This window comes from Sciurus vulgaris (assembly GCF_902686455.1).
Source record: "Sciurus vulgaris genome assembly, chromosome: 13".
Lineage (NCBI taxonomy): Eukaryota > Metazoa > Chordata > Mammalia > Rodentia > Sciuridae > Sciurus > Sciurus vulgaris.
Genome location: NC_136474.1, coordinates 38,715,345 through 38,739,575, shown reverse-complemented (window position 1 = coordinate 38,739,575; position 24,231 = coordinate 38,715,345). Strand labels below are relative to the sequence as shown.

At 43.0% G+C, this 24,231-nt stretch overlaps 2 protein-coding genes across 8 annotated transcripts in view; one reads left to right on the top strand and one right to left on the bottom strand.

Moving 5' to 3' along the window:
- The window catches only part of LOC306642717 (uncharacterized protein), an 87,411-nt gene that overhangs the window by 43,490 nt on the left and 19,690 nt on the right, over positions 1-24,231 (bottom strand). For 2 of the 7 annotated variants that reach the window (XR_013758606.1, XM_079108458.1), the window contains 2 exons: positions 18,897-18,957; positions 13,689-18,280 (listed from right to left, as the gene is read on the bottom strand). Coding sequence is in view for 4 of the 7 variants with exons in the window: in XM_079108458.1 (XP_078964584.1) it covers positions 18,181-18,280; positions 18,897-18,957 (161 nt within the window). In the remaining 3 variants the exon portion in view is untranslated. Of the gene's footprint in view, positions 1-6,901; positions 7,183-12,911; positions 13,241-13,688; positions 18,958-24,231 lie in introns of those variants that run through there. The other 5 variants (XM_079108460.1, XR_013758605.1, XM_079108461.1 and 2 more) reach the window with 5 other exon arrangements.
- On the top strand, positions 7,213-10,142 carry LOC306642691 (folliculin-like). The gene is given in 2 exon segments (XM_079108450.1): positions 7,213-8,591; positions 8,594-10,142. Coding segments are annotated over 2 exon segments (1,728 nt in total). The 5' UTR covers positions 7,213-7,342; the 3' UTR covers positions 9,073-10,142.

The window sequence follows — 24,231 nt, the reverse complement described above, 5'->3', positions numbered from 1 at the left end:
CCACTCTGTCCAGGTCACTTTGAGCATTCTCAGGCACACAGCTCATAACCAAAAATGTGTCCTCCACCCACTGAGGGCACTGAGAGCTCCTAGAGGTTGGGGCCTTCCCCTGTCACCAGGTTTTTTCTACCAGCACAGAGTGTGCCCTCAGTAAATGCTCAAAACCTGTTTGCTTAGTAGATCCAGGTATTTGTTTCTTTCCCAGAGCCTGAAAAATTGTGCTTTGCTCATAGCAAGCACCCAGTAGATACTTGTTGATTAAGTAAACAACCTATAAAACTTAACTGCCAGTTCAAAATTATCACTCACCCCTTCGATATGACACTGATCAAACATTCTTCATCTGATAATCTGAGCATAAAAGTACTTTAAAAAATATACACTTCTTGTCATGCAAATTAATACTTATAGTTAATTAAAAATCAGAACAATTATAGGTGGAATTCTATAATGAGAACTGTCTTTCATCTTTTCCAGGAAAATATACCCATTTTAATATACTTTATAAGGCAGAGTCACTTAAGCTAAGGTTCTCCAAATTACAATCATCAAGAAAGATTTGGCTTCTGTCCTTTAGAGGGCCATACAGGAGAGAAAACATGAGTGCCATTTCTAAAGTCTGTCACTGTGAAAAGTTCAAATGATGGTCATGTGTGTGAATGTGTTTGTCTGTACACACACGTGTGGAGTGACAACAGGCATGGAAAGGGTCCAATCAACTCCCTTCAGTGTCTGCTGCCTGCCTGCTATGTGCCAGATGCCCTGCAAGGTGCTGAAGTACAGAGGAGCAGATAGTGTGGAAGATTCCAGAGATACACACTAAGCCTGCTTCCTGCCAGGCCCTGTGCTGGTGTTTGCAAAGCTCAATATGCACTGAGAAACAGACATGGATGCAACACCATCCTGAGGTCACAGCCATTTGAGTAAGGAGCCTCTTCTGTGGGACACTGAAAGAAGCACTCCCTCCAGAGGCTGGCTGTGACCCCTCACATGCTCACTCAACTGACAGTTGCTGTGCACTGGCTATCCAACACTGTCCCTGGCACACACACAAAGTGGACACTCACAGGTGGTTCAAGACAAATCTGCCCACATGGAGCCCATGGTGTGGCCAGCAAGACAATGAGTCATGTGACTGGATCTTAGAGAATAAGGATGGGGGCCAAAGGTTTTCTAGATGGGGTCAAAGAGGTATTTGGGATCTCAAGAACAGGGTTTCAAAAAGCAATGAGTGGTGAAAGGCTGCAAGAAATGGCCCTGTAAAAGGAGGTGACAGGAGAGATTAGGTGTATACAGCCTGGAGCAGGCAAGTTTGAGAATCACCTCTGAAGTGGTAGCAAGGCTGCCACAAGAAGGTCGCAGCATGTCTCCAACAGGGCAGGTTTAGCATCCTCTGAGCCAGCAAGGAAGCCAAGGCATTGCTAGAGCGCAGCGGCAGGGGTGCCGGAGCCATGCACACGTTGTTCCTCTGAGCTTAGCACTGAGCCTTGCGCAAAGTAGGCGCTCACTCACTGGACAAGCACAGGAGGTAAAGAGTTTACTGAGTGGTCTGGGGCCTGTGGAGGTCCAAAGGCAGCCTAGAAAAATAGGTCTGACTTTCACAATACCACCTAGATGCTCCTCTCTGAGCAGGACACTGTGTTTTCAGATCAGGAACTGCACTGTGGTTTGACATGTAATCCCTAACCCAAGTCAAGATTGGGTTTTCTATGCAGAATATCAGTCCTCATGGAGATGAAAAATATTGAGCATTAATGTCTTCTTAACACCTCTCGAAGGAATGAGGCTCCCACGTGCACTTCGCTTGGCCTAACAGTTCCACCTGCATTCCGCCTCATGACGAGGACATCTCACAGTCTTCCCATGAGGGTAGCAGGACAAGATGTTCCAGTGTTGGCCCACTGACACTTGGTGTTAGGTAACCTTTTTCAGAAAGAGTTAAGCTACTTATTTAGTTCCTCTGTTCATTTCTTCCTTCTTTTCCTAGCCCTTTCCACAAAGGATTTGAAGAGACCTAAAACATATTATCTGGTTTCATGGGATGGGCCCAAAGTTATCTCATTGTTTCTTTTGTTTTCTTCTAGGAACACTGGAGACAGAAAAAGATGCAAGTCCCAATCTCAGAACAACAAGTTCCTGCAGGCAGGCAAACCAGCAGTGATGAAGAGAACAATTTCTCATGAATTGGCTCAGGTAGGTGCTCAGAGGAACTTCTCAATCTCCATCTTCTCTGTCACCAAAGGTTATGAGCAGGTCCCCTCCAGAACAACCCCAGTGCCAAGGGTTTATTCATTGGCCCCATTCCACTCTTAGTAACAGAAAAAAGCTAGATGCTATTGCAAAGGCCACTTTTGTACAGGAAACCTGAGGATGCCCAGGGAAGGCCAGGCCAGGTGGAGAGAGGCCATGCATGTGCCAGACTCAGGCCTGGCAGCAAAGGCAGGGCTGCAGAGGCAGCCCTGTCATCTGCCTGCAGGGACCTCTGAAGACCTAGCTGTGGCAGAGCCAGATGGCTTCCTGGGTTACTGGGTCATCTTGCATTTTGCAGGAAGGAGGGGCTTAGAGAGGATGATGAAGTTTCTCCCTGGTACCCTGGCTGAGCTCTTCCTCAGAGGAAGGCCCAGGACTCGCTGACAGTCCCCATAGAGTCAGCAGAAGGACTCTGAGAATCCCCAAGGTGGGTTGGTGGCAGCAGTGATTCAACATAGTGATTATGGGAGATGGAGGAAGGAGGAGCCAAGATAACTTGATGGGACAGCATGGAGACTATGGAGGGACAGCCAAGGATGGCAGAAGGTGCCTGCCTCTGGCCCAGGTGTCCCTCATAATCATGATAGTGATTACCTTCTGAGCATCTGTGCACTTGTCGCTTGCCCTAACCCTCCAACTGAGAAAGTAGTCATCTCTCCTCCCGGGAGAAGCTGAGTCCCAGAGTTGGGGCAGTACAAAAGGGGTTGGGTGTGTCACAAGGAGCCAGTGCCTTACTGGGGTTGCAGGATAGCTCCCATGTGGGTGAGGTAAAGGGATCCCATCAGAGGGATGGGCTGGCTATGAAATAAAAGCTAAGAAATTTGTATATCAGAAATAAAGACAAAAGCAGGCATATTTTTGAAGCAGGGGCATGACATTTTTGAAAATATATTTTTAGTTGTGGGTGGACACAATATCTTTATTTTTTTATGTTGTGCTGAAGATCAAACCCAGGGCCTCACACATGCTCAGTGAGCACACTACCACTGAACCACAACCCCAGCTGGGGGGATGTGACAGCTGAGCTGTCCAGAAAGGTATGGCTCTAACAAAGGACCCCAAGCTTGCTTTATTTATAGCGGTACAAATCAAAGGGGACCCTAGGAGCGTCTTCACATAAAACAGGATGGGGGGTAAGCAAGCCATTGACTCTAGTGGGTCACTCCCACATCCAACCGATGCTTTTATTTGAACTTGAAGGGTGAGCTAACACAGGATTACCACATGACTCAGGCATTCTTGAAGAGTCAATATCCAATTCTGAGTTCCTGAGGCCAGATATTCCTGGTTAATGGCTCAGACTAGGCTCACTTCTCATACAAGTCATGGATGGCTTCCTGAAGAGGAGTCAGGAGGACTTGGTGACTCAGTATGGAGACTGTGGGAGGGACAGGCAAGGATGGCAGAAGGGCCCTGCCTCTGGCCCAGGTGTCCCTCATAATCATGATAGTGATTACCTTCTGAGCATCTGTGTACTTGTCCCTGGCCCTAAACCTCCAAATGGGGAGACAGTCATCTCTTCTCCCTGGGGAAACTGAGTCCCAGAGTGTGGGCAAAGGACAAAAGGGTTTGGGGGTACCATGAGAAGCCAGCACCTCATTGGGGTTGGGGAGGCTATAAGAAAGGGCCTCTCAGAGTAGAGAACAGTTGTCCCAGATCCTAAGCATTCCAGCCTCTTCCCCACTTCTCTTCATTCCCCCTATGGAGGGTGACAAGAGGAGACCTGCCCTCAAGACCTAGGTCTTCCTCCAGGGTTTTTCTCATGGAGCCTTGAGCAAGTCACTGAAGCTCTTGGGAGTTTCTGGATTTGTTTCCATTTCTGTAAAATGGGATAACTCCAGGCTGCTCCATGGCTATCAGGACAGAGGAGCTCAGAGGGGCTTGGCTACCCACCCATTAGGCCTGGCCTAGCCTAGAACTTCAGTCTCACTGCAGAGTTGAAGATGCCTGCAGGGGCCTGGTAGCCACTCTGGAAGCTGCCGCTGCCTGGTCCCACCTCATCCCTCTCTGCAGTGTAGTGCTGGTGGAGGTGGAAGCTCCCTGAGGTTAGTCACTGGTGACTGTTACTATTCATCGCACAGAGGCCTTTTGGAAATTCCTACAGGAAGGCATTCTATAGCACATTGGTGGCTTTCAAGAGCCACTGGGATCCACATCAAGCAACTTGGGAAAGAAGATCCCATGGTTAATAACCCTCACAAAGAGATGCATCAAATGCTGCACTGCAGAGCAGGGAGTGGGAGTGGGGGAACACCACACATACAGTTGTGTATACTGAAGACACAGGAGGCAACTGGGCAATCCATGAGTTAGACATATAACAGAGACTTGCTTTGCCTTACGGCATTGAAAAGAAAAACAAAATTCCAACAACACAAAGTCGGGTATGATTCAGTCAGTACCAACAGCAAATGTGTACACAAGGAACACACAGGGGCTGGTTTCCAGCCAGGAGCCACCCACAACCACCAATGGGCTCTGGTCAAGACACTCCCTCCAGTGAGACAGCCTGTCAGACATTCCTCCCCATCGTTACTCTCTGGGTGTTAGCAGGTACCTCTGAGAAACCCAAGGGAACTTGTCACAGTGTCCTGTGCCACTCTAAATGCCACTAAGAAATGAAATCCCAGCAGTGCCCAAGAGAACCTCAGCATAGCTCATCCCAGTATGCCATTCCAGGGATGGAGAAGCTGCCTGTCTCCTCTAGGGCCACTTGCACTCAGAAAGGCTCCACCCTCAGTGGCCTCCTAGAGCCTCTTCTTACCTCAAACTGTAGCCAGTTCATTGTTATGTCTGGCCCATGATTGGCACAGCACCACCTCAGATCCTCTATACATCAGCTGCTCTGATGCTCTGTTCTAGGTCACAGTAAATGATTTTGTAGGTAAACCAAGAGATGGAAGCATGACTGTGAAAGGCAGAGGCCAGACACCATTGTCTCAGGAGCCACAGCAGGCCCCAAGCTCCCCACAGCCAATGCTAGTCGATTCCCCAGACACAGATCAGGCTGGAGGAAGATCACCTGGCTACCACATGCACAGACGCCCAGCACAGCTTGGCTTCTGACAAATAAGCCTTGACTCAAATCATTTGGTAGTGAGCTTTGCTCTGTGTTGGATAATGCCTGAGGGCCGTGTGGGTGCCACCGTGTGGTCCCACTGAGACAGGTCCAGTAAACGCAGAGGCAACTGGATAGTGTAGAAAGTCCCCCATCACCGCCAGAAAGCCTGAAGTTTTATGACCAGATATGCAAACACACTATTCAAAGGTCACTAGAGCAGCAGAGCCCAGGAACAGAACACAACACTGCTGCCTCGGGACCTTCACTAAACAGCTTCAGCCAGCAACTCCCAGGATGCAATAGCACAGACCATGACTGGACCTGATGTTTTCACTTATGATCTACATGGCTGGCAAGTCATTTTCCTTCTCTGGGTCTCAGTTTCCTCCTCTGTTGAGTGGGCATAATACCTCTGTTAAGGGTTGAACTGTCCTACAAAAAACATGTGCTGAAGTCCTAAATCCATGACCTCCAAGTGACCTTATGTGAAAACAAGGTCTTTAAAAAATATACAGATCAAGACATTAGGGCATCCATTTATGCAATAAGAGATTATTTGGGTTCAACCTGCAGAGAAAAAAATTGGGGCTCAAACCACATAGCGGGAAGATGACATAAAACACATGGAGAGATGGCCAGGGGACTGGTGTGATGTGACCACAAGCCAAGGAAGTTGAGGACTGGAACTGACACCAGGAGTTGGGAGGAGGCAGAGGGATCCACCGTAGAACCTGCACATGGAACTTGACCATGACTTGATTTCAGACATCTGGCCTCTAGAACTGTGAGATGATAAAGTTCTATTGTTTAAAGTTGCCCAGATTTTGGTACTCTGTGATGGCAGCCTAGAACGAGAACAAAATTTTTTGAAGATGCCTCTAAACTATAAGCCCCTGTAAAACCTTTTTTTTTAATGTCCACAGGCGGAACTTGACTGATTTCTTTCAAACCTGACACCCTGAATAGATCCCTCTGAGGCCCAGCTTCTGGTAAGGCAGGCTGCTCTTGTCCATAATCAGAGCCCATAGAATGAATGTTACCACTCTCTTTATATGGATACTTGTTCCAGGGATGGACACCCCTCCCCAGCACCACTCATTGTGGGACACCAAATTTACAGCGGTCTTCAATACAGGAAACGCTGACAGCAATCCAAAAGAGTCCCTTCTAGGTTATCTATTTTATAACTGGAAAATATTCAAACTAGATGATCTAAAGAAAAATATGTTTTTCTGCCATACTGCTTCGTCTCTGCATGTGCTTGATGGTCAAGAGGGATGAGCTCCTAGTTTCAACACCATTTACTACTAGATCTCTATTGCAAAAGACAAAGAAAATGAACAGAAGGCCCTTATATGCAGGCCTTTATAGCCTTCAGTCAGGATACAAAAAACGTTACAAAAATATGCCAGTTAAGTCTCCTATGGCCACACTGGCAATGGGAATAGCCTGATTGTCTTCCCTTGGAAGACCTGGCCCGTCTTGTTCTCACTGCAAAATAATTCCTCTGTGAAGTGACAGGGTCCAAATGCCCACAGGGGTCCAGGAACCAAGACTATCACCATATCAGAGTCGTGTGGCATGGCAGGTGATTGACATACCTACTTTAAGACATTTTTGGTTAACAATTTAAAAATAGTCCTCTACTTGCAATACAGGGATCACCTACAAATTTTGGTGATTTTTCTCTCTTCTGAATCTCTGCTTGTACTAAAGATATAGCTGGCCAGCCAAGGCTATATTTATCTTTGTTGGATGTTTGAGGAATGCAATGGCAACTGTTTTCTGCATTTCAGGTATGGTGACTCTTCCTGTTTTCTCTGACAAGGAAGCAACTGAAAATGACTAATATCTTGATTTTCATGGGTAATCTACAACCATTAAAAATACATTCGGCAGGGGCTGCAGGGTCTCTGGAAAATATTAGGTGTTCAAATATGACTTCCATTGCCATGACTGACTCATGTGTGCAGACTTTGCATTCTCTGTATTTCTGCTAGGTATAAGACTTCTGCCTGTCTCTAAGGCACCATGAATGCCATCGTTGCCCTCTGTCACTTCTGCGAACTCCATGGCCCCCGCACTCTCTTTTGCATGGAAGTTCTACATGCCCCTCTACCCCAGGGTGCTGGGAATGGGGACAGTCCAGGCCAAGGGGAGCAAGCCGAGGAGGAGGAGGGCGGCATCCAGATGAGCAGCCGGGTCCGTGCCCACAGCCCAGCTGAGGGGGCCAGCGCAGAATCCAGCAGTCCAGGGCCCAAAAAGTTGGACATGTGTGAGGGCTGCCGGTCACTTGCTGCTGGGCACCCAGGCTATATCAGCCACAATAAAGAGACCTCGATTAAGTATGTTAGTCACCAACATCCAAACCACCCACAGCTCTTCAGCATTGTCCGTCAAGCCTGTGTGCGGAGCCTGAGCTGCGAGGTGTGCCCTGGCCGTGAAGGTCCCATCTTCTTTGGGGACGAACAGCATGGTTTTGTGTTCAGTCACAGCTTGGACAGCTTGGCCAGGGGCTTCCAGCGCTGGTATAGCATCATTGCCATCATGATGGACCGAATTTACCTCATCAACTCCTGGCCCTTCCTATTGGGGAAGATCCGTGGGATCATTGATGAGCTCCAGGGCAAGGCTCTCAAGGTGTTTGAGGCGGAGCAGTTTGGATGCCCACAGCGAGCCCAGAGGATGAACACAGCATTTATGCCCTTCCTGCACCAAAGGAATGGTAATGCTGCCCGCTCACTGACTTCCTTGACCAGCGATGACAACCTGTGGGCATGTCTTCACACTTCCTTTGCCTGGCTTCTGAAAGCATGTGGCAGCCGGCTGACTGAGAAACTCCTGGAGGGTGCACCAACAGAGGACACCTTGGTCCAGATGGAGAAGCTTGTTGACTTAGAAGAGGAGTCAGAAAGCTGGGACAACTCTGGGGCTGAAGATGAAGAGAAAGCCCCTGTGCTTCCAGAAGGTGCGGAAGGGCAGGACCTGACCAAATGCCCGACAGATTCATCCTTACTCTCAGACTGTGGGAGCTGGCAGTCCCGAAAGCTGTCAGTGTTCAGGTCTCTTCGGCACATGAGACAGGTCCTAGGTGCTCCCTATTTTCGCATGTTGGCAAGGCACGTTCTCATGGGGAACCAGGTGATCTGGAAAAGCCGAGATGTGGACCTGGTCCAGTCGGCATTCGAAGTTCTTCGGACCATGCTGCCTGTGGGCTGTGTCCGTATCATCCCATATAGCAGCCAGTACGAGGAAGCTTACCGGTGCAACTTCCTGGGGCTCAGCCAAATGTGCAGATCCCTTCCCCTGTGCTGGCTTCAGAGTTCGCAGTCGTCGTGGAGGTGCACACAGCCATGCGCTCCACACTGCACCCACTCGGGTGCGAGGACGACCAGTCCCTCAGCAAGTATGAGTTTGTGGTGACTAGTGGAAGTCCTGTGGCTGCTGACCGAGTTGGTCCCACCATCCTGAATAAGATCGAAGCAGCTCTGACCAACCAGAACCTGTCTGTGGATGTAGTGGACCAGTGCCTCGTCTGCCTTAAGGAGGAGTGGATGAACAAAGTTAAGGTCCTCTTTAAATTCACCAAGGTGGACAGTCGCCCCAAGGAGGACACACAGAAGATCCTAAGTGTCCTTGGTGCCTCTGAGGAGGACAACGTCAAGCTGCTGAAATTCTGGATGACAGGCTTGAGCAAAACATACAAGTCACACCTCATGTCCACGGTCCGCAGCCCCACAGCCTCAGAGTCTCGTAACTAACCCTCATGGGAGTTGGTCTCCATGTTCTCCTTCTAGAAAATGGTGGTGCCAGTGCATGGACTGTCCTCCAGCTCCTGACAGGAGGGACTACTGTTGAGTTTCTAAACTGCTGTGATGGAGCCGTGTCCTGTCAGGGAATGGAAACTGCTGGGGGCTCTACCCTCTGTTTGGGACTCGTGGCATGATTCTTAGCACCATCCCATAGCTGTTGAGTCATCCCCCCTGAAGAAGGCAGTGGGGAACTGTGGACAACGGGACCATCTGTACTGTGTGCCCACGAGGGACACTGTTAGGAGGACTCGTATCTCATGCCTTTCAAGGATCAAGATCTCAGAACTGGCAGGAGAAATGTGGTGCCAGGCCTGGCTCTGGTATTTCAGCTGCAATAACGTGTCGTCTCTGGGGGGTTAGCAGTGCACCTTTCCATTTTGAAATGCAACAAGATTTCCTGGGATTCGTGTGTGAGTGTACGTTTTGCTGTTTTTGAATAGTCAACACATAGGCCAATCGGCAGTCATTTTTGGTATTCTGCTTTTGAGTTAGAGCCCTCAAAGGGCTTTGGGGGTGAAGCGAATATTTTCCTTGTCTGTGGATTCACTGAGGTTTGTGTTCTGAGGTTATTGTTGCTCATCTAATGGGCACATTTCCCTGGGGCTGCCTGTGGAGCAACTGGCTTCAATGGAGCCCCTGGTCTTTGTACAAAGATGAGGCTTTGTGAAGTATCTAATTGCCACTTGACTTGCTCAACTCTCTGGGGATGGTGAGACCCGTCATGGCTTTATTCTCTGTCACTTTCCCTTGTTGCTGCTCTTAGCATGTACCTGTGGCTACAGGTGACAGTTTTCAGAGTCTGGCCATCTAAGGCAATTTCGTAGTCCCACCATACAGTTTTTCATGGGGATTCATAAATTGGAAGGATTTTATAGCAGTTTTTCTGATTTGTTTATAATTTTTTTGTGTTCATTTAATTTATATTTAACTTGAAGACTAAGTTTATTGTGACTAGGTCTCTGCGTAAGGCCAGAACATTGAAATACAATAAATAATGTATTTTTGTAAAAAAAAAAAAATACATTCAATGTAAGTAAGATAAATATTTAAAAACTACTTATCATAAAATTTAAAATCTGAAAACTATGAGAGAGGTAAAACAGTTGAGTCATTTGTAAGTTAAAATGTTTTTAAAATTTCCTTGAATATATTCAACTAGAATGATAAGGCATTTTCCTACATAAAAAGGAATTGAAGAAATAATTTTACAGGGAAGAGCCCAGATCAGTATGGAAGTGAACACCTGGTGGCTGATGAACACAATTTCCAGGTCCCTGTGTGGGTGCCGATGCTAAGTCTCCAGGAAAGCCAACACCACTCCCAACTCAGCCGGCAGTTCTTTCCTGCTTGGGCCTAGCCAGAGGTTCCAGTCTGCTTTACAGAAGAGCCCCACCAGGTGCAGACCAGGTGGTGGGCAAAGCCAGTGGACAGCAAGGAAGTGATGACACTCAGTGATACCACCTTATTTCCTTGCACTGGACTAAATTGAACACTTAAGTCTGGCTCCGATTGGTGCATCCTCTGGCAGTGTCTCAGTGCCCACGCTGCAGTGGGCTGTCAGGAAGAGAAGAGCTCAGGTGGGCTCTCTCCCTAACAGTACTTGGCTACAGGGTCCTATTAGGTGTTCTTGTGCTGCACACTCTGGGAAGAGGTCCTACACTTAGCCAAGCACAACTGGAAGTGATTTTCACTGCCATGAAGAGGTTCTGGAATGCCACAGCTGCCCCGTTGAGGAAGCGCTCCAGGAGAAGTTGTTTGTTGGGCTGCAGGCAGCAGGACACACAGGATTTGTAGGTGCTGCAGCAGCCATTGGTCAGGCAGCTATCACAGCAGTACTGCTTTGTGCTGGGGATGCTTGACATCAACAGCAGCCATTGGTCAGCAGATCCTCCCTTTCACTTATGTATCCTAGGTCATCCATGATGAGGTGCTAATATCGAAACCATAACAAACAGCTTCACCTACCTTGAGGTAACACTAATATTGTGAAAATAGAAGGGCATTTGATTTATTAGCTAAGCAGGGAGGAGTTTGTGCACATTTAAACTCTACCAGTTGTACTGGGGTAAACCCCTTAAGATAAGTAGTGTTTAATATTAACCCATTATGTCAGTTGTCCTATGTATTAGTTTTTAGGTGTCTTATACATTAAACTGAGCAATCAACTGACCACTTACGGTTAACTTTGAAATAAATATTATGTTTTTAGAGTGTTATTCTTTTGACAAAGGTCACTGGTGAATGATGAGATCATTTGAAATATTTAAAAATTTATTGTGAAAATAACATAATCTACTACAAAAGTTACTTTTACTAAAATGTTCAACGGAAGACCAGTATGTACATAACAAGCATGTAATATAAGAAATGCATTCATGAAAATATTTTCTTGAAGTAGTTTGTCATTTTATATCTAGGAATGTGCTATTTTTCAAATTATTGATGTTTGAAAATAACTGTCCCATAAGCAGGATACTGGGACTATGCCTATTGCTTAGAAATATGTCACACTGCTGCCTAGCACCCACTAACATGTTGTCCCTTGCATTCTATTGTGGCAGAAGTGCTCAAGAAAGATCTAACAATGATCTTTAAGCACAGGAGTAAGGTGGTTCTCCAAATGCTTGAAGTGGTAGAGAATCTACTGTTCACCACTTATGACTTGTTGACATATCTTCTAAAGACTGGTTTTGGGGAAGACACTGTCTGGAAGCGGCAAGACAGGCCACACAGGTATTATCTAAAGTGACAAGAATAATGTGAAAACAAAGGCATATGATTATATTTGATGCAAACAATGAAACTGTCTTTGTAAAATGCTAAGATTGTAAATGCTTCCTTGGTGCAACAAACTATGATACAGTGGAACAACCTGGCAATGTCTCACCATGAATAAAAAGAGTAGAACCAATATGGTTCAATATGCTTACAAGTAGTGGGTACTTGTAATAATCTCAATGATGCTGTGGATAAACATGATTGGTTGGTTTCCAAAAAATCTTTGTTCACTCATATAACTGGCAAGGGTATTGTAACTGCAGAGATTGTTCACAAACTTCTGAACAAAAACAACTGTCTCGTAAACTGGTAGGATTTCAAAAGAGACATTTACTTAGGCTACCTAGAACAATGCAATGAGAAACCACTAGGAGGAGAAAGTGTAATACTCCTGTACCTGCTACTGTGCAAAATGATATCAGATTTGACATGAGAAATCCTACTGTTGTCAAACAGCAAGAAAGATGAAGGTGTCACAATAAGCCATGACATGTAAAACTGACATGTTCTCAAACATGTATTATAACCGTTTGAAATTTTTTGCTCCTTCCCACCAAAAAAATAAATGGTAACAAGTCATGGGGGTAATTTTTTATATTGTGCAATGTATGAAAGAATAGCAATTTGTCCTATGTATAAGATGGCTTATAAATGTAAATGACACTATATTGTCCTAGTGCCTTAGAGAACATTCTGTATTTTTAAAAATGTTTTATGTAGTTGTAGATGCATGTCTTTATTTTCTTTATTTGTTTTATGTGGAGCTGAGGATTGAACCCAGTGCCTCACAAGTGTGAGGAAGTGCTCCGACCCTGAGCTGCAGCCCCAGCACCTGTTTTTTGTTCCTAATGATAATCAAGGATATATGACATCTAGATTATGATTTCCAACCTATTTTAATGCCTCTTGTTAATTAAAAAAGATTCCCAGAATTGAAAACTTGGGAGTTAATGAGTTAGGGAGACATACAAGGAAGCCAAAAGGCTACAAAAATACAACCAAAAGGGATCCACAGAAGGCAAATGCCAAATGTTATCTAGTCTCACCTGGCTTCTTCTGCTTTCAGGGCTGTTAATCACCATTATCACTTGTGATTTTGGGGTCTTGCATAATGAACATAATTGTTGAGATTTATGTCTTCCAAACTTCACTACATCTGAGACAAGCTGATACTTTTCAACTCTCCCAGACCAACAGCCAATCTTGCCCCCTTTGCAATTAGGCAGGGAGGGATTTTTCAACATCCATATGTCATCCTGAAGTTACAGGCCATCAGAGTCCTCCACCACCTCTTTCCCCTTACTTAGGATAAGCATAAAATCTCTCAGGGGGAATGAGACTGTAAGAGACAGAACAGGGGACAAAATGGCAGATAAACTCTCAAACCTTAATTGATAGTGCTAACTCATCCATTTTCTGAACATGTATTCCATGAAGAGCCATGAAGTTTCCTTATGCACATGTATTGCATTGATGACCTCACCTCCATGCCTTAAATCATTCTGCTCCTTTATCTCCCAAATATTCCCAAGCCATATCCTCAGGAAGACGATTAAGACTACTTACTTGCTCTTTGCAAAACTTGTCTTACTCATAGGCACACTGGGCAGCTGGCAAAATGGGCCTGGTTAGGTAATATCTGGGCATAAGGAGAATTCAATATCCAGTGACCAAGGTCAAGTGTTTAGTGAGCAGAGGGCAGGAACCCCACCTAGGTCTGTTTCATATTTTTCTTTTGTTTGTTTGTTTCTTGTTGGTTTGTGTTTTTTTGTTGTTGTTGTTGTTTGTTTGTTTTGTTTTTCTGGTACTGGGGCTTAAACTCAGGGGCACCCAGCCACTAAGCCATATCCCCAGCCCTATTTTGTATTTTATTTAGAGACAGGGTCTCAGGCACTGCTTAGCACCCCACCATTGCTGAGGCTGGCTTTCAACTCACAATCCTCCTGCCTCAGCCTCCCAAGCTGCTGGGATTAGACATGCACCACTGTGCCTGGTTTTTTGCTTCGTGTTTTAAAGTCTGGTTCTTCACACATTTCAAAGAGGTACACGTGGAATACTAGAAACAAAACAACTTCAACATCATCAGTACAACTACAGACAAAATACAACTGGGTTTCAATACAATTTGTAGATAAAACCCAAATTTGTATTAGGTGTACTTGTGACAATAAAGGAATTAAGACATCAAATTATAGCATAAGGGGAAGAAAACTCTCAAATTGAGGTCAGTTCTATACTAACACATCTTACCCCAAATTGCTCTGCCTTCTAAATGTGCATTTGGGGTACACATCTCCTAGAGGAAAATACAGCTTACATCAATTGTACGGGCACAGGTTTTCTGTATAAAGTCAATCATGAATCAAAGGAAAAATCTCTTGTTCAAAAAGAGGATCCAAAAGACATCTATGATGTTGAGGGCAGATGGCCAGCTGAGGGCCCAGGACAGCCCATAGGCACCACAAATAAGGTCATCTCCTCAAGTGTACAAAATGAGCATCCAAGTAGCCTTTCTGCAGAAACATGAGTGTCCTATATTTAATAACATGGTAGCAAATGGATACAGTAGAATGAGCATGTTTGAGCTTTAAAATCAGAGTGCAGTGTACCAGAATGAAAATCTAGCTTTATTATTTATCAGCTGATTCTGGTTAATTTAGATCTTCACTGACTCACCTATCACAGGAACTAAATAACGGGGGCTGTAAAATGAATCAAATGATGTTTATTTTGCAAAATCAGGCTCCCTCCTTCTGTTTCCCTCTTCTTCCTTTCATAATGATTGATACCCACAAACATATCACATTGGACAGAAAATTGTGACAAATCATCAAATACCTACTTCTTAGTGATTTCATACACTAATATGATCCCTTGGCACTTCCGTAATAAGCTGAGGTAATGCTGTTGAACCTCCCCTGACCTGCTGTGTCCCTAGGAAATAGTAGCAAAAATCAGTTCCCAAACAACAGTCAAAGCAAGCAACTCCACAATCCAGGGCAAATATGTATACTGTTGATATTTCTCTATGAGGAAAGAGAAACACGCCTATCCTCCCACCCTCTTTAGCCAGGAAAAATTCCTCTGGCGGAACTATAGGAGATACAAAGTTATCTTTGCACCTGCATGAACAACTAAATCAGATATATGGTGCTGGATTATGAAGCAAGACTAACAAACTATCCAGAATAACCTCCTCTGTAAAGTCAGAGAATCAGTCACAATCGAAATACATGATAGTTTGTTTTTACGAAGTAAAACGTAGAAAATTACCTTTTTAAATATGGCATTTACAAAGCAACCACCAATAATCCATCATTTCCCATTTAAGATTATACCCTAAATTCCATCTTTTTGTACCTGACTTTGAATATTGGAGGTGGAAAAGCATGTTCCTTTGAGAAACTATTCCATATTCCCAAAATATCTCAGTTCAGAAACTCTTCATTTTCTATTGCTCTCAAAAGCAATAGAAAATATATAGTGTATTTCCCTTATACACTACATTATATGTTATCATGTATGGGCAAAGGATAGGGTAAATGAAATGTTTCCATTCAGCAAATATTTGTTGCACCATAAAAATTCCACAAAATTAAATTTAAATTTCAAAAAATTAAATGATTAAATTTCAAAAAATGTAATGCCAAAGTAAAGCACAATTATACTTTTCATTCTGTGAAGATAGACAATCTTAATATTTGTGTTCTTTATCTCCATGAACTTGAATTTTCACTGTAATGTTAAAAAGATGATTTACAGAAATTTGTAGTTTAGTGATACCAGCTAAATCATCATTCATTACACCAGCATTTTCCAAAGAGAAAACTCCTGCAATTCTGTTTTCTAAGACTGATATATAGTAATGCTTAAACAATGCCAAGATTCTTACTTGCTGTATCTAATATGTTCATTTAAATGACACAGATACTAATTTGCAGGGCAAAAACCAATTCTACCATATGAAATGTTCCACTTCTTACAAGCAGAGAATTAACTGATGCCAACCTAAGAACACCAGTTGAAACAAATTCCCCAGCAGTGAAGACTGGGGTGGTAGGATGAAGCACTTTAATCCTATGCTTCAAGGTAGGAGACATATTTCATGGCTTCGGTCCATTGGTCCATTGGTCCATTTAAACACAATGACTCCATGTTCACTGTGAATAATTTCCAAGACAGCATTTGGATATACATCTATACATTGGTGAAACTATATGTTAGTCAATACATTTTGGCAACACTCACATTCAAGTTCTTATGTACACTCACGTAGAAATACTTCTCTAGAGAAAAGAGAAAAAAGGCCCTTTTTTGACCAACACAGATAATCAAGGAACTGAAAAATGTGGAAATGATAAAATGTGATACAGAGCTGTGACAAAGACAACAGCAGCTTTTGGAACTTTTAACTTTTAGAACTCTCTCTAGAGTAAATATTTGCTTATCTTGGCTATAAACAGAAATGACTAGGAAAAAAATGCATTTGTTCTAACAAGCCCTTCTGAAAACTGACAGGTCATGTTCTGTGGGTGGACAGGGTAGGAAAGCAGAGCTTGGCTACTATCAGCCCAGCACAGTCCCATGTTCCCTTGAAGAACTTTTTCTGACTCCACAATCTGATCCTACTTCCTCAACCAATGACAGTGAAACACAATCACACAACTGCGACAAAACACTTTACAACAGCACAAGGATGGCTCTTTTCTCTAAAACAAGCCATGCACACAGGTCAAGTGTCCCTGAGCCAAAACTTTTATGCCCCCAAATCTAAATCCCACACCTGACCTCAAGTGACAAGTCGTAGTCAAAATGTAGGCACACTAAAAATAGTACTTAAAATGACCTTCAGGTTAAACTATGGTTAAGGTGTATATGAAACATAAATGAATTCCATGTTCAGAATTTGGATCCTGCCTCCAAAGTATCTCATTATGTTTAGGAAAATATTATGAAATCCAAAATACTTCTGGTCCCAAGCATTTTGAATGAAGGACAATCAACCCACATTTTAAATAAGTAATAAGAATGAGAAATATGATGCCATATCTCCTTTTTATCTACTGCATGGCAAAAATGAAGAAAAAGGTTTTTCATCTTTTTTTTTCCTGTGTTCTTTTTTTCAGTGCCAGAACCTTCCTTGTGCAGGTTAGGTAAGTTCTCTACCACCAAACTACAACCTAGCACATTTTTTTTCCATCTTTTATATAAAAATTTCAGAATATAAAAAATCTTATTTTTTTAGTAATTATATGATTAACAAAGTGGTTGGTATAATGTGGATATATATTTCATTGTTGAAAACCACTTCAGGAAAAGACAAGTCTACTTCCTAACTGAATCACTGGAATATTCCATGTAGAAAACTCGCAAATCAACCTTTCAATAAATCTAATACATCAGCTCATTGTTCCTCTATCTTGTTACTTATTTAAATTTTTAGTTATTGATGGACTTTATTTTATTTATTTATTCATATGTGGTACTAAGAATCAAGCCCAGTGTCTCACATATGCTAGGCAAGCACTCTACCATGGAGTCACAACCCAGTGCCCCCCATTATTCTTTACCAATTTCATGTTGACAGGTGATAAAGTTAGAAGAATGAAGAGTCAAGAGGGAAGCAAAAGAGTTGTTTTGAAGAATGCTTTTACTTTCCTGGAACCCCACCATCACTCTCTTCTCTGTGGACTGGAATTCTGAAGGAGGGCCTGCCTGTATCAGTCAAAGGCACTGCAGTCAAACTCCAGATACATCCAGTGCTACCAGTACAGTCTTGGTGGGCCAAATTCCAGGGAAGTACCTGCACATTTGCATTTATTTTGATGGGCAGCAATGTGAAAAATAAACTTTGCTGCCTTTTCAGGGGCTGGTATAAGAAATTCATACTTTTTTTATTCACCATTTTTAAGACTTTAATGTTACATAATCAAATCTAAAACAAAAACACAACACAAAACAAAACCCCTAAACCCCTCAGCATGGGTTATGGAGTTGCAGATGGCCAAATGAAGGTATCACCTCAGACACCTCTGAAGGCGAGCAATACTGGCTTAGCTCCAGTGCTGGCCTAGACAGGGACACAGATGAAGGATGGAGACATGTCACTAACATTCAAGCGTTAGATGAGCGGCAATGCCACAGGTGAAGCAGCAATTCATTAAACACACACACAGAGATGGTGGACAGACAGTCAGAGCTGAGGGTGACCTGCCAAGAGGAGTTAAGCTGAGGGCACTGCACCGGCATCGTGGAAAACAACGGCATCCTCAGCACAGCTCAGCTGCGCCAGTTCTCAGCTCCACCAGACCAGAGCCTATCCTTTTCTCCAGAGAGTTCTCTCACAACCTTATGTACCTCTGTACCTCTAAAGGCTATCCTTGGGTTGGTAATGGAGAAGGGAAAGCAGTGAGCGCCAAACACAGTTAAAACGCCAAAAACGGTTAAAACGCAGCTGGTTTGGTCTCTTTCTGATGAACAGAGAAAGGAGCTTCTTTTCAGGAAGGGGTTTATGGACCACTTCTGGCAGGCAAAGGGGGCACCCGCAGAACAGCTAGAAGGGGTGTGCCTACCCACAGCACCACCCTGAACTGTCCCCAGGTGGTATGCCTTCACCTTCTGCCAATCTGGTTGTGAACACAGTGGGCTCTCTTTGAATACTACCACACAAAATAAAGACATGGAGACATGCATTTCAGCCACCATGTTAGTGATGGCAGTTTTGAGATCATGTCACGTGATTTAAAAACAGAGGTGTAAAGGCTCCCAAATAGCTCTCACGAGAGCAACACAACACCTCGTGTGCAAATGCAGCCTCAAATAAGGAGATGCTGCTAAATTCTCCCATGGAGGAAGAGCTGTTCATCTGATCTGACAATGAGCCAAGGAGCAGAAAGTAGGGGAGATGGGCCAGCTCACACAGTTCATTTTAGTAGACAAGCATATGGACTGTTAAACACACACGGCACACTACTGGGGCATACTCTGCCACTTACCAGATCTGTAATCCAATTTTCTTTCCTCTTAGCTCTACTGTTTTGATTTTAAAATCAACACCTGGAAAAAAGAAAACAAATAAATATTAAGAAAAACAAGAAAGATGCAATTGGTCATTGAAAAAATCCTATTTTTTTTTGGTATCATTACCACAAAAATAAAAGCAGCAGCATCACAAAGTTCAAGGACAGGGCTGAAGTGCCCGAGGATCCGCAACTCTGGGTCATCTGCACATTTCACACACAACTGGCAAAGGTGACACCTGTTGCATTTCTCCTGAACCATCTATCTAGCATCTGTTGACTATAATTTGTGACTACCACAATTCAGTATAAAAGTCATTTTAAAGTCACACTTAATAATTACATAAGCAAAAGATGCTATCTTGGGGAAATTTCCTAGAGGGAAAACTGGAAAGAAACTTGATTTCAAACAGACTTCACCTGAATTTAGAAATTAACATATTAAAATTTTCAGCACTCACAAAATCTTTGGTGAATATAAATAGGACTTATTTATATATTACCCATAGAAAGCAGGAGAAATTGTTATTAAAATTTACTTATACAAATAAATCAAGTTTAATTTTTATTCATCAGGCATCATCTTCCCGTTTGAATTTGGCTCATAAAGCTTTAGACACATTATTTAAAACCAAATTTTTATTTATGTGTGTTACCTTATATGCCTTTCGGTTATAGAAAACAAATATTTCAAGAAAATTTTTTTAAACAAAATTTTCACAACTAAGAAAAACGAAGGGGATGCTGACTGAATGTGAACACTAGAAACAGAATCCCCAGTTTCCACATCCTGACTGCTTCCTCAGGGGATGACCAGTCACTGACAGGAGGGGGCCCATGTGTCAGTGGTGTGGCAGTAGCAGCAAGCATGGGGACCCTGCCTGTCCCTTGACCCTTCATCTGAGACATGAGGCAGAAGTAGTCAGATGAGTTCTGAGTGAAAAGAAAGCCATGTGACTGGTTTTATTAGTATCCACTATAGACACCAGTGCCAAACAAAGACATGTTTATAGCCCTGTGGGTGGAGGGGAGACCCTAATCTGTATAATAAAGATAAGTTGCACAAATATGAAACATCACAAGAAAAGAAAGCTATAAGCCTTGAATACATCTCAATTCTTAATTCCTCATACCAGACCCAATTTCAAATGTCAATGGATCAAAGCTGGTTAATTCAATTTCACTCTCATTTCTGGAGCCAATTTGCTTTCCAAACTCAAATGACACATTGCTTTGAATCTAGAAGTGGGTCTGTGTATGGCTAATACCCTTGAACAGAGTTCCTTAACCCTCACCACAAGGGAACAGCAAACCTTAAAGTGATGTCTCTCAGACCCAAGTAACAGCGAACAGACAACTGTTATGTTCTGCTTTTACAAAGGAACAGCTGAATGACAAACATTGCCTGTGTGATATTAACCTAAAGTTAAGATTTCTTTGCTGTACTGTTACTTTGCAATGGAATTTACAGATCAAATTCATATGATTGCACCTACTATTCTATTGCTCCTTTATTTCCACATACTTCAAATGAGTTAAAATTTCAGTCAAGAGAACTATAACTTTTTAAAATCTTGTCACACTGGCTGCTACCTTACTGAAAACAATTGGCAGGTGACCCTCTTTGAGCTCTGCTTCCAATCAACCAAAAGAATCCCTGGAGACCTCTAGAAGGGGCCCATGGGGTTTTGATTATGCCGTTTTCTCTGTTAAGGGTTTCCGAATCTGAACGTGTGGGACACTCTCAACCAACATGAACCACTTATTAATTTTTAGTAATCCTACCTGAGGATTATTTTTGAAACCAAAAAGTATAAATAATAAAAATAAATGATAGGGAATTAATGTTCAAAATCAGGAAATAAACAAAGGTCATCTCAGAGTAAACAGAATTATGAAATCTGTTAGTGAGCGCAAATACTATGTAGTTTGAGTAGATTAAAGACAATAACATCATCACCAACAAAAGAAAAATACCCAGTGGCTAAGTCTAAAATTCCACAGAAGAAAACAGCACATTAAAATAGTCCTCTCTTAAATGCAATACTCAGTAACACATCAACCCACTCCTAATAATGTGTAATGACTAGAAACTTGATCTAAATATGGCATAGAAACGTTATCTTTGTATCACAGCCAAACAGTTCTAAAACTCTTCGTACATCACAAATATTTAGATGCTGCTTATTTGTAATATTTGCATGTCATAGAAACAGCCTCAAATATTTGACATCAGCTTTAGGAAAGGTCAGCACAGAGATAGCCCCTCACTGGGGAGCAACTCCTGGGACGTTTAGGGGGTCAAGGGTGTGGCTGAGTGGGAGTCCCTGGGTTCAGTCCCTAACAGCACCCCCCAAATAAAAGACAAAAGCAAGGGACAAAAAGGGTATCACCTTCATTCCCATCTATAATCTTGCGGAAAACCACTGTCCCACAAGACTTTTGACTACTAGGGAAGCAAGTAGTTTTTGCCACCCTACCAATCAATGGGAACAGTCCCTCGTCCCAAAAAGCTTACACGTACTGACCTAAATTAATACACCATGCGCTTGGCCATTAACTTCCTTTCTTTCCTGTTCCTTTTTAGGGCACCTCCTTGTCTGCTCACAAACCTTTTAAACCCTAGATTTCCCACTGGAACCCTTCTCCAACCACACCCACTCCATAAGCCCACACTCTTCATCTATGTCCCCAGCTTGTGGACCTGAACTCTTCTAGGTCTTGCTGCATGGATCCTTCATTGGCCTCCCCCAAAGTATATGTGCACCCTGAGGATCAGGCATCTTTGGTCCCCTGAAATCTAGGACACTGCCTGGCATTCAACAGCAACCCATTCAATTGGATGACCCCAACTCCTGTCCCACCACTGCCCTCTCCATCAAATGCTATATATGCATGGAAAAATGCTGAGTATTTCTGCAAAAATTAAGAAACTTCAGGACTGATCAATTTTTTTAAAAAAGCATGATCAGGAGACAGGGCGGGCATAGGTGGAACAGAAGAGTGAACACAGAAATGTTGTTGTGTAAAGACATTATTTCACTTCTCGTAATTCTTTAAAGGGGCTGTCTTAATTTATAGGCTCATCCTCTACCTATGTACCCTTATTCCAGTGGATTACTATTCCATCACTTAGATGGAGCAGTGGTCCACTAAGTAGATTATTCCAGTAGCAGAAGCTTACCCTTCTTTAAGGACACCAATTTTATGAAAGTCTTTCTTATATTTTGGTGAGGCTTCCAGAAAGGACCCAGGTTAAGTTGTTATCATCCCTGTTACCAATGGACTTAGACTGTTGTATTTGAGTCAGTGTGACTTATCTTTGACCTTAATTTCCTTAAGCAATAGGATAATGGATACCTATCAAGCACTCTGTCTTGCATCCAACCCAGTCAATACTCCCAGCAGCCCAATTAGGTGGGCATTACACATCAACAGAGAAAGACAACAGTGCAGAGACTGTGCAAAGTAATCTGCCTATGGTTAAAGTAAATACTAGTGGAACAGTAAAATCAAGATTCAAGTTTATACCACTGCTCACAATGGAAGGCTCTTACAGTAAAAGTCAGATGGGTGAAAACGATGAAATGTGAAACGTTCTGCAAATGGCCCATGATCATAATTACTCATAAAGAGAAAGCTGTGCCTTCCTCTTAGTTGTCTTTCATAAATCTTGCAAGAGCATGAGGAACTGGTATACTTAGCGGTGATAGGACTTCTCAGTCACCCTCAAGACAAACACTTCCAAAACCTTAGTTTCTTTTCTCTGGGCCATAAGAAGTTACAAAAATGAAAATAGCAAACACTTCTTTTTTCCACATAATCCTTTCCAGCAAAAACAACACTATAGCCCACGTCTGTGAGTACAGCTGAATGAACAGCCTCCCTCTTTTCTTCTAGGCCCATTTCCTGTTTCCCTCACCAAAGACCTGGAGTCTGCACCAGACGACAGACTTAACACTTTCAAACAACAGGATTCTCAGATTCAAGTAGGTCTTCACTCCAAGAGTGGCTGTGAAGTTACTGCCAATTTTCAGTAATCATCCTGTTGGTATAGTGGCCTTTCTTCCAAGGTTGTATCTTATATAGTGTCATCCGTTTGGGACATGATATTCCTTAAGGAGATGATTTCAAGTATTTTCAGTAAGTTGACAATGAAAAACTTAATTTAAAAATGAGTCAAGACAGAAGTGAATCTAACATTAGAAAACAAGTGGCCTGAACCTGAGGCCAGTGATATGCCCAAACTATACCACCTAGTAGAAGAATGCAGACTGAAAGTGCTCCTTCTAAAGGAAAAGGCAATGCCAACTTATTGCTACCAGACCTATCCTTCAACTCCTGTACCACCCTCAGCAAGTACCCCAATGAATGAAATCCACGTATTTATTTATTCTCTGGTTTTTCCTACCTAAACTGTGTGTGAGGACTAAATGAAACACAAACTACTATTCAATAAAACAAACTAGTTTAGTATAATTGTAAAATATTTCGATCATCTCACAAGCAGGTACTATTAAAATAGTAAAACCACCATGCATCTTTTCAAATGCTAGACACATCAAGATATCACATGTCCATCAAAGTTTAATAAAGATCTATCCCTCTTTCATTCCATGCTAGACAAATATAGGCCATCTTTGTCTGTCTCTGAGATGCAGGAGTATAAGGAGAGAGACAGCCTTCACTTGACCTGAACACACAATGCACACACAGCACCGCTGGACTGCATCAGGCAGGGTGAAGTTGGGAGCTCTGAGCACCTCTTCTACCTGCAGACCATCACATCTCAAGAACAGTAACATTTTGCAGAAAGTATACATCTATGAGAGAATTTCAGAGAAAGGTGTTTGTTGCCTTCATAAATAAACAGACAAAGAGCTAACTTGGTTTTGGTGCTATTCTAAGAGATTAATGTGCATTATCTCATTGCAGTGTGTTCTCTGAACCACTTCAGGCGGTACAGGTTATGACTGTCCCCATTATATAGATAAAAAGATGGGAAGTCCTCTGACTTGGTAGGTTGCCCAAGGTTGGGGCCTTGATAAGTCTTCAGAGTGAAGACTGGAACCTACTCTAGGGTGCACTCATCCCATTCACCATATAGATAAGAAAGGAGCGGAGAGAAGGCACAGGGGTATGGACACATATTTAACATTTCAAAAGAACTTTGCTTTGCTAATCAAGAATATACAGTTAGGTACTTTCTCTGACTGGTAAGGGTAGATTCAGTCTCTGCACCAGGTGGCCTTCTTCTCTCCTTGGCTAGAGAAAGATTGTATCTGAAAGGCCACCATCCATCATTTCCAGC